We start from the raw sequence: 12,332 nt of genomic DNA, 5'->3' as shown, positions 1-12,332 counted from the left end.
CGGGAGCGTTAGTAGTATAAGCGATAATAGGCCAACAGTCGTCTCTGCGGCTACCAACATGACCCACCCACCAAACAGGTAATGCCACTCTTTGCATAAATGTGAGATAATAGAAAAGATTGGGTGACGTTGAATAAGTAACTGTCAGCAACCTCCAGCTTCAGTAAGCCCTTTCACAGAGATCCAAACGCGGTGACAGGAATTCTAGGTAATATGTCGAAGGTGGGCCCTGAAGAAGAAAACAAAACCCGTCTGTTGTTATGCAGATCGAAACAAAGGTCGAGTAAAGGATTGTTTTTGTTTTTTTGGCCTTTATATTTAAAGTTTGACATAATATAGCATTCCTGCTGACGCACATGCTTTCTGATCTCTGTGAAAGCTTATCCATATCATAACTATTATAAACTATGCTGATATAACGTTATGATTGATATGTTATTCCTGTCATTGGTCTCTACTCCAGGAATAGTGTATCTGGACCACACAGGCACCACACACTATGCACAGAGCCAGCTGGACGCCTACATGAAGGACCTACAGACGAATGTGTACGGGAACCCACACACCAGGAGTGCCAGTAGTCGCCTCACCACAGACACCATCGATCAACTCAGGTTCAGGTGAGGCAGAGAACTTTGGAATGGTTCATTTTGGCATGGGGGTAGTGATAGTAGGGAGATTGTTACCTTTGTAGTTAAAGACAGCTGTCTAGTTCATTAGCCTGTGTTTACACAAGCTCTCGCCGGCTTTTTTTTTTTTTTTACTCAATGGTCATCACCATGTAACAAGGCCTGAAGGCCACTCAAGGTTACGGGTTACATGATTGGAACTGTAACAGCAACTCTTCGCCCTAGGTCAGAAACATCATGATTGAGACCAGCCCAATTGCTCGCAATGAGTGAGGACTAACTGATCCAATAGGCAAAGCAGGAGTTACGAGGGCTGCTCGGGAGATTCCCTACCCCTATTTTTGGCCGGAATGGTTTGATCGGCAATCGTAGGGCCGGCCGCTAGGGGCGCGATTTTAGTCAGGCTATCTAGTTCATGAAGAAGTAATCAGATCGTAGCCTAAGAAATAGTTGGTTTTATATTATAGTTGGTTTAGACCACCACCCCTATGTTCTGGCTAGATGGTTCAGTCCGACCACCGACTCGCCATGTCTTTGTGAATTAACTCCATGGATTAGTTACACAACCGTCTCCGAGCCGCTCCCTAACTCACAATCCATGTCGATTAACTGGCGGATTGTTTACCATGATGGTAATCTCCAAGCAGATTCCCGGCGGCATAAGATAGTATCAAAGCTGGCTGGCTATACTCCTTGGCCAGCTTTGATACTGTCTTATGCCACTGGGAATCTACTTGGAGATTACATGATGGGTGTAATCTGTGTAGACCCCTGTCTTCACAAGGAGGTTAAAATTTTAACCTCCTTGGTCTTCACCTCAACAGAAGTTGACTGTTTTTATTTACTATACATTTTCAACCTTCCCTTTGTAGGATTCTACAACACTTCAACACAAGTGTTGAATGTCACAGTGTCATCTTTACCTCAGGCTGTACAGGTGCCTTGAAGCTCCTTGCAGAGTCTTTCCCCTGGGAAGACGGGAGCATCTTCTCCTACCTGGAAGACAATCATACCTCCGTCTTAGGTGTCCGCGAAGTTGCCGCCAAGGAAGGGGCAACAATAGTGTGTGTTTCAGAAGAGGAGTTGCTAAGATGTAGCAATTGTGATGACAAAGGAACTCTGCAAAACAGAACAATGACTTCCAAAAATAGCAATAGCATGGAAAACTGTGAACCAAACAACGGTGTTCCTTGCCATTTTCCAGCAGAAACGGACACCTTCCAGGGATCAGAGAAACTGGACTCCGGTAATGCTACCTCAAGAAGCAGTGGTCAACCTCACCTATTTACCTATGCGGCCATGTGCAATTTTTCAGGACGTAAATTTCCGTTAGACTGGTGCAGCAAAATCAAGAGAAAGCAGTTTTCCTTGTGTGAGGAGAGTAGAGGACAGTGGTACACATGTCTCGATGCTGCTTGTTACGTCAGTACAAATCAACTCGATCTAAGTTGCTGTGAGGCGGACTTTGTGACTCTCTCCTTTTACAAGATTTTCGGCTTCCCGACGGGACTGGGCGCGCTGATCGTACGAAAGGATGCTGAGGACTTGCTGAGGAAGACTTACTTTGGTGGAGGTACAGCAATGGCTGTTACCAGCAATGGAAGGTTCTACATCCCTAGGCCAAATCTACATGACAGGTAACATTTCCTCATGAGTATTACCATAACAGTCCATTTTAGACCATACAACACACACGTCTACCTCTCAGACATTTTAAAATAAAAACAAACACAGGAATATGGGGCTGTTAGGAAAATCTATGTAAATCTATATAATCCACTCTCTGAAACTTTGTGTACAAGGGCACATTTTTTTCCATCAGACTCTGTGAATCTTCCAGTTGAGAAATATGTTTTGTAGGTCAAATGCTGTATGAAAAGTTTAGAACATGAAAATAACACTAGGATTTAGGACAATTTGAGTAACTTAAATGTCAAAAATTCCTTCAACTATAAATATTACAACAGCAAAATCCTTACATGTTTTGTTGTTCCTTACAGATTTGAAGATGGTACTCTTCCTTTCTTGGACATCATAGCTCTGAGACATGGATTTGATACCATGGAGAAGCTAACTGGTAGGAAAACTACAACACACAAGTATGCATCGAGTGGTCTATGAATGTGCGAATTACAGAAGTTAATTAAAAACCTCTCCACACTACAGGGTGTATGCATGTATGCCAGCACCCATTTCCATTTCATTTGCCCTTGGGCCACACACTTGTGATAAGCACTACAGCAGGGGGCAAGTCAACTGGTAGTGGTGTGTGTGTTCAACTCCCATGCTCTTTCCCTTAAGTGCTGAGTACTAAGTAGATGAAGCAGTACCATGTACCATTTTTTAAAGTCTTCAGTATGACTTTGAACCCACAACCTACTGTGTGAGCACCCAACCCACTAAGCCAAAATTGCAGTCATCAGGACTGTTGGATGTATTGGATGTGTAGAATATCCAGTATCTCTTAGTCTCCATTAGGGCTGGGTATCGGTACAGCGTACTGGTACAAAACCGGTTTTTCTTATTGGACCGGTCCAGAAAAACCGGACCTGAAAAAATTAGGTGGACCGGATGTTGGACCGATTAGAAAATTAACATATCATTTTATCAGGCATTCACACGTTTCGGCGCTTGCAGTTGAATGACAACCTGACAAGACTGAAGTAGAGTAGAGTTTATAGTAATTTCTACCAAGGTTTACAGTCAATCGTACAGGTGCAGTTAGCGTTGTAGTATTTTAAAACGCCAGTGTAAGTCTGAACTGAACTGAACTGTAAGTCTAATACTCCACCAAACAGATTTCTTTGTAGTGAAATGGACCATTGGTATGAGTCATACTGAATCAGGTCCAGGTCCAGGTTCAGGTCCGGACCTGGACCTGATCCTTTGGACCTGAACCGGACCTGGACCTGAATTTTCTGTACCGGTACCCAGCCCTAGTCTCCATAGCTGACTCTCCCTGGGCCTTTTTTCATCTTTTTGGCACATGGTACACTTTTGCTGGCAATTTCTTTTTATACTGGGTCATTTGTGCCATCAGCCTGTAGAGAGTCATTGGGACTAGCCAAAAAAGATCAAAAAGGCAAGAGAGCCTGCTATGGAGGCTATATAAAGCATCTATCAAGTTTCAAAGTGACGAGTGTTCAATCCTGTTTCAGGAGGAATGCTGCATATATCCCAGCACACCTTCAGTCTGGCCCGCTATGTCTACCTCCAGCTGACATCACTCAAACACCACAATGGACAGGCAGTCGCAGTCGTGTACACGGACACAGAGTTTGATGACATCAACACACAGGGCGGCATTGTGAACTTTAACCTACTAAGAGCCAATGGGGACTTTGCCGGCTATTCAGAGGTAGGTGATGTGAACTCCTTTTTTAACATTTTATTTATTAAGCACCTTGATGTCTTTCAGGTAGGCCCAAGCATATGGACATGGGAAGGCGAGAGCATAGTAATACATTAGACTTATTTAGAGCCAATTTGATACCGCGAAAAATACAGGTCCAAAAACCTGAAGTACAATGTACTGTCACTGAGCCAAAATAGATTTACACTTGTTATGTACTTTGTGACTAGAAATGTGTAGTTCTTGACACAAAGCTGGAAAAGCTAAGCACCAAAAAAGACTGAATCATTGTATGGGAATTGAAATCAGCATCATATTTGAATCAAGATTCTTAAGCCCTTATGTAAATGTGGTCACTTTCAGTTGCGTCATTTTGGATTTGGGATCCTTATGTAGACCAAATGACTTGCAATTGTACAGGTTTGACTGTTTCTCCATCCCACTGTACTCCAGGTTGACAAGCTGGCAGCCTTACATGACATCCACCTGCGGACAGGCTGTTTCTGTAACTCTGGTGCCTGTAGGAGATACCTGGGGCTCAGCAACCAACAAATCAAAGACAACTATCAGGTAAACTTGAACCTCCCAACATTAATTCTAGCATTATTCTAACATTAATCCCCTTTGAGGAGGGGGCCCAATAAGTCCCTCAAAGCAAGACATTGTCTAACACGGGCTTAATGAATCTAGCTATTAAACAATACATTTATTTGTATCCAAATATTGGCAATATAATATATGTATAAGTTATATCATAATGTCATCTCCCGTCTTTGATCTAACACTTCTTGTAATACTCCCTGAGTTTAAAGTTGGAGTCTCTCTTTCCTTTCGCAGGCCGGCCATGCTTGTGGGGACGACAAAGACCTGATTTCCGGACAGCCCACCGGTTCTGTCCGCATCTCCTTCGGCTACATGTCAACATTTGAAGACGCACAGTTCTTTCTAGACTTTGTTCAAGAGTGTTTTGTAGAAAAGTCACCAAACACCACTGGTGCCATGAATGGTCAGAATGAGCAGTACTACAATACGGAGTTAACTCTGGCACCGAATGTGCAGTCTACAAATGAAGGGCTAGACACTGAGGATGACAGGAGAGAAACAGAAGTGAATACAAGAAGTACTTGTGCTAAGACATCAGCAACCCTGCAGTCTTCAGGACTAAAAAATGAACCTAAGAAGCAAGCAGACTGTCTTCAAGAAGACCGTAGTGTTTCCTTGAAGAAGGAAATTGAGGAGAAAAGTTCCAAAGGCCAAGGTAAGAGTGATGTGATGCAACTGTAATGCTAGACTAACTTAAAGTATATTTCCTTGGCTCGCTAATATTTGAATCAAGATGGCCAATGAAAAACAGAAGGCTTGGAAGAAAGCTGTAATTTCAGACCTGTTGGTATATTCTCTCTGAAATTGTGTGTGCCACAGAACACTCTGACTTTCCTCTCAGACTCACAATCACTCGCTCACTATCCAGTTTGTCGTCTGATGTTCCCCATCATGCAAGGGTTAGACATGCAAGTAGATGTGGAGGCTCAATGGTAGCTTGGCAGCATATTGATGTTTCCATTCAGCAAATCAGCAAATTGATTTGAACTAATCTTTGTCTATCTTTATCATATGTAGGACTGGACTCCCAAACTCACAGTGTGAGGGACAGTGAGAGAAGTGTGCCTCAGACAACCTGGGAGAAAGATGAGCCGACAGAAAGTAGAGAGGTGGAAGTGCCAGCACAGCGGCACCTCACAAATATCTTCCTCTACCCTGTCAAGTCTTGTGGTGCTTTCCAGGTGTGTTTCATTTTTGCTAACAGGTTCTTTCTTTATTTGAATTGCAACAATATACTGTTGAATATGATAAAAATAACAATACGGTACAGGGCTCGAAATTCATTTTTGGGATTAGGTACACTGGTGCACCCAGCTTAAAAAATTGGGTGCACCACTTAAATTCAAATAATAACCTAATAATAAAACTTAGTTACAATTATCAAATTCTTAAACACGTACCATGACAGACATTTTTATTATCTTTCTAACACTTTGATGTCAAGAATATGATGATATGATGTATACTAGGTATACTTTGATATCTTCACATACATAAACGCAAGAAAATAATTGGGTGCAGAGCACCAATTTTGGGTGCACCTGGGTGCAAATGCACCCAGTATTTCGAGCCCTGCGGTACCATACACATCTTCTTCATGGTAGGAGAAATTGGTAAGAACTGCTTTGAAATATTTGCTTACTGTAATGTAATCAGTATCTATCCATTAAAATAAAAGGGGGAAAGAGAAAACTTTTTCTTGCTTTTCTAGGGTTTAACATGGCAATTCAGCTAACTATGCATATCTTGTTGGCTGCAATGCTGTAAATGTTTATAGTAAAAATATTAAAAAAACTTTCTTCCAGAACTCTTCAGTGTCACTGGCGAAAGAAAGTGGATACTATCTGAAACGTTGACCAAAATCAAATCCAGTGCTTGGGTAACTACTTTTTGGCGTGTAATGTTTAAAGTTTGAATAATAAAACCGAATCATCCTCAACATTATTGATCAATACGCGTAGCATCATGTATATTCTTGCATAACTCTTAACAGGTGAAGTCGTGGCAGCTGAGTGCTCGAGGCCTTCTGTACGACCGTGAGTGGATGGTGGTGAATGAGAGCGGTGTCTGTCTCAGCCAGAAAAGGGAGCCCAAACTCTGCCTGATCAGGCCTGCCATCTACCTGACTGAAGGGGTACTGCAGCTCTCAGCTGAAGGTGATATGTTTGTAGCTGTTGCTGGTGTTATTACCTCCATTATTTTCTTTCTGTATGTTTGTTTGTCTCAGTATGTGTCCATAGTTATTTGAATATTGTACAGTGGCAAGATGTGAGGAGCAAGGCGGTGTAACTAAGGATTTACAAGCTTGGACCTGAGGTCCAAAGTTGCATAAGCAGAATTAGCGAGAAATTCACAGTGATGATGTAACAGTGGGGTTCAAACAGTGCCAAACTGACCATGGTGCCAAAGGTGCTGAGCTTCGGGTGTAACGGTTTTTTAGTGGTGCTGGGTTTGTGATCTGGCGGCCCAGGTTTGAATCCCGGGAGCCAGGAGACTGTTTCTACTCGCCTCTTGTTTCAATAACTTAAAGACCCCATTCACACTCAGAAAAACATTCGAATAAAACATTTATCCGAATAAAAATTTTTCTATCCGATCCAAAATTGTGTTCACACTGCTCTTCAGCAATCCGATTAGTGCGCCCTCAGTCTTATCTGAATAAAACATTAACGGCAGTTAGTTGCGTTTCACAGATGTATCGCTACGTCTTGTGGTAGTTAGCGGTGAGTTTCTTCACTTTATTTCTGCACTGGTCGAGGGATTTCTCAACTCCATGCTCCGCCATTCCTTCGGATATATCTTCATATTATAATGTTCCTGTTTTTATGAACCTTCTCGAGCTTTTTCTGCGTCTCCTCCCACCCCCAGATGGAAATAAACAGCTTCGTTTGTTACGGTGTCCACTTGGCGAATGATGAAGATTTCCCTTTCTTTCCACTTATTGTTGTTGGAAGTAAAATACGGCGGAAAATGCTCGCTGAAAAACGAAGCAATCAGGCGTGTGTAGTGTTTCGAAGTATGACCCCAAGTTCCCGGATGAATGGCGTTACACCCCGGAATAAGCGGAATCCTATCCACTTGCGCGTTCACACTGCCGAATCGCACGGATCGAGACTCCCCGCGGCGCAGTTTTATCCACTTCCCGGAGTTTTACCCACCTCCCCGAGGTGGATCGCGAGGGATTCGAATCGATGAAATCCAAGTGATTTGGGAGCGTTCATACTGCTAAGTTTTATTCGGATCGGGTAGTTTTATTCGGATAACATGTTTTATTCGAATCGTTTTTCTGAGTGTGAATGGGGTCAAAGACAAGAATTTTTAAATATTTCACAGAGGAATGAAACCTCTCATTTCCTGTGCAGATCAATTTTTGAAGTGATGAATGATTAGTTGATTTCTTTAAAGGGTTTAATTTCTATTTGTTATGTTTGACAGGAATGAAGCTGTTGAATGTGTCCCTCACTTGTGCCAGGATGGGGGATGTGGAGGCCTCCATGTGTCAGAGTAAGGTGTGTGGAGACAGGTATGCCAGGCCCCTTTATACCCTCAGTCAACATTTAGAAGTAATACCTTAGAAGGGATGCCACTTAAGAGTAGAAAACACTGCAGTATAGAATATGTAATCAAATGTATATCTTTACAAAGGTAACTTACCGTAAGGCCACACTGACTTGATTATGGATGCCGTCCTCTGGAGACCCCAAAACTAATGCACGTGGGCAAAAATAAAAATCCAGCAAAAAAATGCTGCCAAACCACAGGACTAAACATCCAGTACATTTTTTACTAGGCTTGGTTCACCTCTAATAAGACTGTAAGAGACAATCATCGCCATGTCAATTATGTCTTTATTGCCATTCTTGTCTAAGGATGGGATGTCATCCATAAAATTAAGTCAAGTTATATTATGATAACATATGAAAACATAGTAACAGTAACTGGTCACTCAATATGGGAACCTCCGCAGTTGTTTTCCTAATTATTGATAGCATTTTTATGTTTACCTTCACGGAAGGTAAACAAATTGTTTTTGCTCTGTTCCTTCTTCTTCTCCTTCTCCAAACAAATAAGGTCAACGACCTGGACCAGACGGCTGTCACCATGGTTACTGGTAATGAAGCAGGCACCCTGTGGTGTTTGGTTACATAATGTAGCAAATGGCTTAGTACAGAGCTAGACGGGCTGGGTCACTGAATTTAGAAATGTGTTGGAATAAGAATAAACATAACAGTTGCCAGACTACAACATGTCAAGGTAAACATTATATATATTTGCTTGCAAACGTTACCTTTCTAGTTTTGTTTGTTGTTATATTCAGGATAATGGGCCTTGACTGTGGAAACGAGGCAGCTGATTGGTTGACAAGATTTCTCGGGCGACCTTGCCGCCTTGTGCGACAGAACCCGGATTCCGACAGGGACTGTAAGGTCAATCGAGGTCAGGACATAGATTATAGATCCTCCAACCATTTTGTCATGTTCACAGCTGAAACATAACTTTTGAGATCATGGAGAAAATGGTTTCATAATTTTCATGTATGTTGACAGACCAAGTTGATATTACCATGGACCAAATGTCTGGAGCGACCTACTACCATACACACATATGGCTCCAAGTATGTCCTCCTTTCAGAGACTCTTGAAGTAAAAGAAATGACCAAAACGAACTGACACGGACTATGAACCCTGAGCTTTTGCTGTACTATATGTTTTTGTATCATGTATATGTAATGTGATCTGTATCTCTCTTATATTCTATCTGATCCTTACCCCCTTCACGACCTCAATAAAAACTGACCTGCAGGCCAATTTGAGCTTCTCTCTAATAAATAAAGGTTAAAACAAATGTGCCTTATGTGTGTGTTGCAGCTGGAGATGACTCATCCGATGGAAAGTATTCCCTATCCCTGGCCAACGAGTCTCAGTACCTTCTTATCTCCCGTGCAAGTGTGAGGGAACTGCAGCAGCAGATTGCAGCCAACAGCAACATGGTCAGTTGTTAGACAATTAAAAGTTAATTTCTTCTCCACAACATATTGCATATAGGACTGTAACCATTTCCATTTTGTGAGCCCTTGGGCCACACAGTTGTCCAAGTAGTCCACTGGTCGCTCAAATGTGTAGATTATTTGCCCAAGTTGAGTAAAACATGTTTTGGAGCCTATTTGGGTCATTTCAGACTAAAGAAATGGGGTACATTACTGACTGCTTTGCAGCAAAAGGAAAAGATTGTAGTATATAGACATGTATAGAGAGAGCTAGAAGGAAAATTTGAAAAATTAGTCCTTTAAACTTTACGTACCAAGGTCTTTGTTTTCTCCTACAGGTCATCCCCATAGAGGACCTTGTACTCCGTTTTCGTGGCAACCTGGTGATTGACAGCAGGCAGGCCTATGAGGAGGATGAGTGGTCAGAAGTGATGATTGGAGGGCAGCAGTTTCAGGTCATTGTTTCAGATAGGCCACAGCAAGTAGATTGTATGGATCACATTGGTGCACAACAGTTTTAGCCTGATTAAAATTACAAAAAAAGACATCTTCTTCCCCTCTGCCTTGAGAGTACTTGTAGAAATGATACTACTTTTGTATATGTAATGAGGTAGCTTGAGTGTTACTACATAGTTGTAGTGATCCTAGTCTACCAAGTGTCACCTTATGCACTTCTTGACTACAGGAATAGAATATTTGTTTGCTGTCATACCATGTTTTGTCACTTCAATCCTTGTTAAAATGTTTGCAATCTCTATTTTTGAAAATTTGACAGGGATGAGAAAAATTTAAAGCAGAAGACAGCCCTGAAATGATGTTTGAGGGATGGGTACTGGTACAGAAAATTCAGGTACAGGTCCTGTTCAAATCCAGAGGATCAGGTCCCGGTCCGGACCTGAACCCAGACTTGATCCAACAAGAAAAAACTGTTTTGTGCCGGTACACCAAACTGATACCCACCCCTTCCTTATATTAAGGGCATTATATAATATCCTTGGAAATACTAAACATTCTTGTCTGTGTGATTCTGCAGTCTCGAGGCCAGTGCAGTCGATGTCAGATGGTTTGTTTAGACCAGGCGACGGCTCAGCGCAGCAAGGAGCCGCTCATGACCCTGTTTCAACTCCGCAGCAAGAAGGTCAGTTTTTTTTGTTTGTTTTGCACACCCAGTAAACACATTAAGGTGAAACACACCAGGTTTGTGCTGAACAATACACGCTGCATATGATCTGGTCATATTTATTTGATCCACTCACACCGAGAAGGTGCCCTACGTCAGTAGTAAACTAATGTGCTTCAGACTGGCTTCACAACAACATGGCGGAGAACATCCGGGACACTTTCCTCATTACCATATTGGTGATACAACAGTTGTTCATTAGCATACCGCTGATGTCATAACATAACATAACTCTGGCACTACTCTTTTCGATATGGCTCTCCTCAAACACGGGACCTTCATTTAACGTTCTATCCGACAGACGGCCCTAATCAAAGCTAGGTAATGCTACCCATTTTCAGATGAATGAAGTGAGGAAAGTTGTGTAAAGTGCCTTTCTTCCCAAGGGCACAAGATAAGTGGCACATCAACTGATTTCGAACCAACTGGTTCTATCTTTCCTCGAGTTGTTAAGTGTCAAAAATATGAAAAACGTTATCACTTCATCTATGTTAACATTATTCTCTGTTGCACCCCCCTCTCCAGGTTCCATTTGGCATCCACCTAGTCCACAACATGGCCGGCACAGAACCATGCTGCATACAGGTCGGAGATGAGGTCACTCCTGTTACCATGGCAACAGACTGACAACAATCACTACGTCACTGAAATTTGACTACATCAAACACAACATACGGACTATGCGCTAGAGCAATTGCTGCAAAGAATATGCACTTCGTGTTTAGATTGATCAAGTACTATACAAAGTTACAAAAAAATAGTGTCACAAAACTGTAAAAAATGATTGTTACAAAACTATGGAAATGATTAATTTGTTATAATTGTCACAGAACTGTTATCATAAAATGTATCATACATGTATAGTTAGGCAGACCTTGTGTCTCACAGCCAATTCAATAAGATATTGAAGTAGATGTTATTGGCAGAATGAAATGTTTTATTGTAAAATAAGCTAAATTTGATGATCTCTAGAAAAAGTATGAGTGGCCTTATCTTTGCACAGGGAAATTTCAAAGTACAGTACAGCTATTTGAAATAATATTTTTACTTTTAATAATAATAATTATAATTTTTTTACAGACATCCAAAGATATGGCCTCTATATATCATGCAATGTTTTCAAATAAGATTCTATGTCAAAACCCTATGCAATGGGCAAAAATGCTGCTCAAGAAGTATTAAGCCAATGTTTAAGACTTATAGCTAATTACATGCATTTAATTGATATAAATATATAGTTTAGCTAATGATTCTATTATATATAATATGTCAAAAGAGATTGAAGATGGACACCTTAACAATTTTCAATTGGAAGCAGAACTGAATTTGTTTGAAACAAAAATAAATTTCATTAGTGCAATATATTTGCCTCTTTTCTATTCCTGAAGATAGAAAACTTCCCAGGCCTGTGCAATACCGCACGCCAATGCACGTGGTATCACCAAAAACTCCATTGAGAGTGCTTTTGCAGCACCGGGCCCGGGCGCGAGGTTTATTTTATATCCTCGTTGTCTCCGCTATAGAGGCGTCGCCAAAAATATCAACCTGTGATCTCGCGAGAGTCTCGCGAGAGTTTAACAC

The 12,332-nt window shown here is 41.5% G+C and overlaps 1 protein-coding gene across 1 annotated transcript in view; it reads left to right on the top strand.

Moving 5' to 3' along the window:
* Positions 1-12,036, top strand: part of LOC118403654 (molybdenum cofactor sulfurase-like) — a gene marked incomplete in the record, with an annotated part of 12,283 nt that extends 247 nt beyond the window's left edge. The window contains 14 exon segments of the mRNA XM_035802427.1: positions 464-620; positions 1,502-2,266; positions 2,630-2,706; positions 3,788-3,987; positions 4,435-4,551; positions 4,819-5,239; positions 5,602-5,765; positions 6,578-6,740; positions 8,020-8,107; positions 8,903-9,021; positions 9,453-9,574; positions 9,910-10,026; positions 10,605-10,709; positions 11,277-12,036. Coding sequence (XP_035658320.1) covers positions 464-620; positions 1,502-2,266; positions 2,630-2,706; positions 3,788-3,987; positions 4,435-4,551; positions 4,819-5,239; positions 5,602-5,765; positions 6,578-6,740; positions 8,020-8,107; positions 8,903-9,021; positions 9,453-9,574; positions 9,910-10,026; positions 10,605-10,709; positions 11,277-11,378 — 2,717 coding nt within the window.
* Between the last annotated feature and the right edge of the window lie 296 nt (positions 12,037-12,332).

Source organism: Branchiostoma floridae, chromosome 16 (assembly GCF_000003815.2).
Source record: "Branchiostoma floridae strain S238N-H82 chromosome 16, Bfl_VNyyK, whole genome shotgun sequence".
Classification (NCBI taxonomy): Eukaryota; Metazoa; Chordata; class Leptocardii; order Amphioxiformes; family Branchiostomatidae; genus Branchiostoma; species Branchiostoma floridae.
Note: the sequence above shows the minus strand (reverse complement) of the source record. Positions and strands in the feature narration are given on the sequence as shown.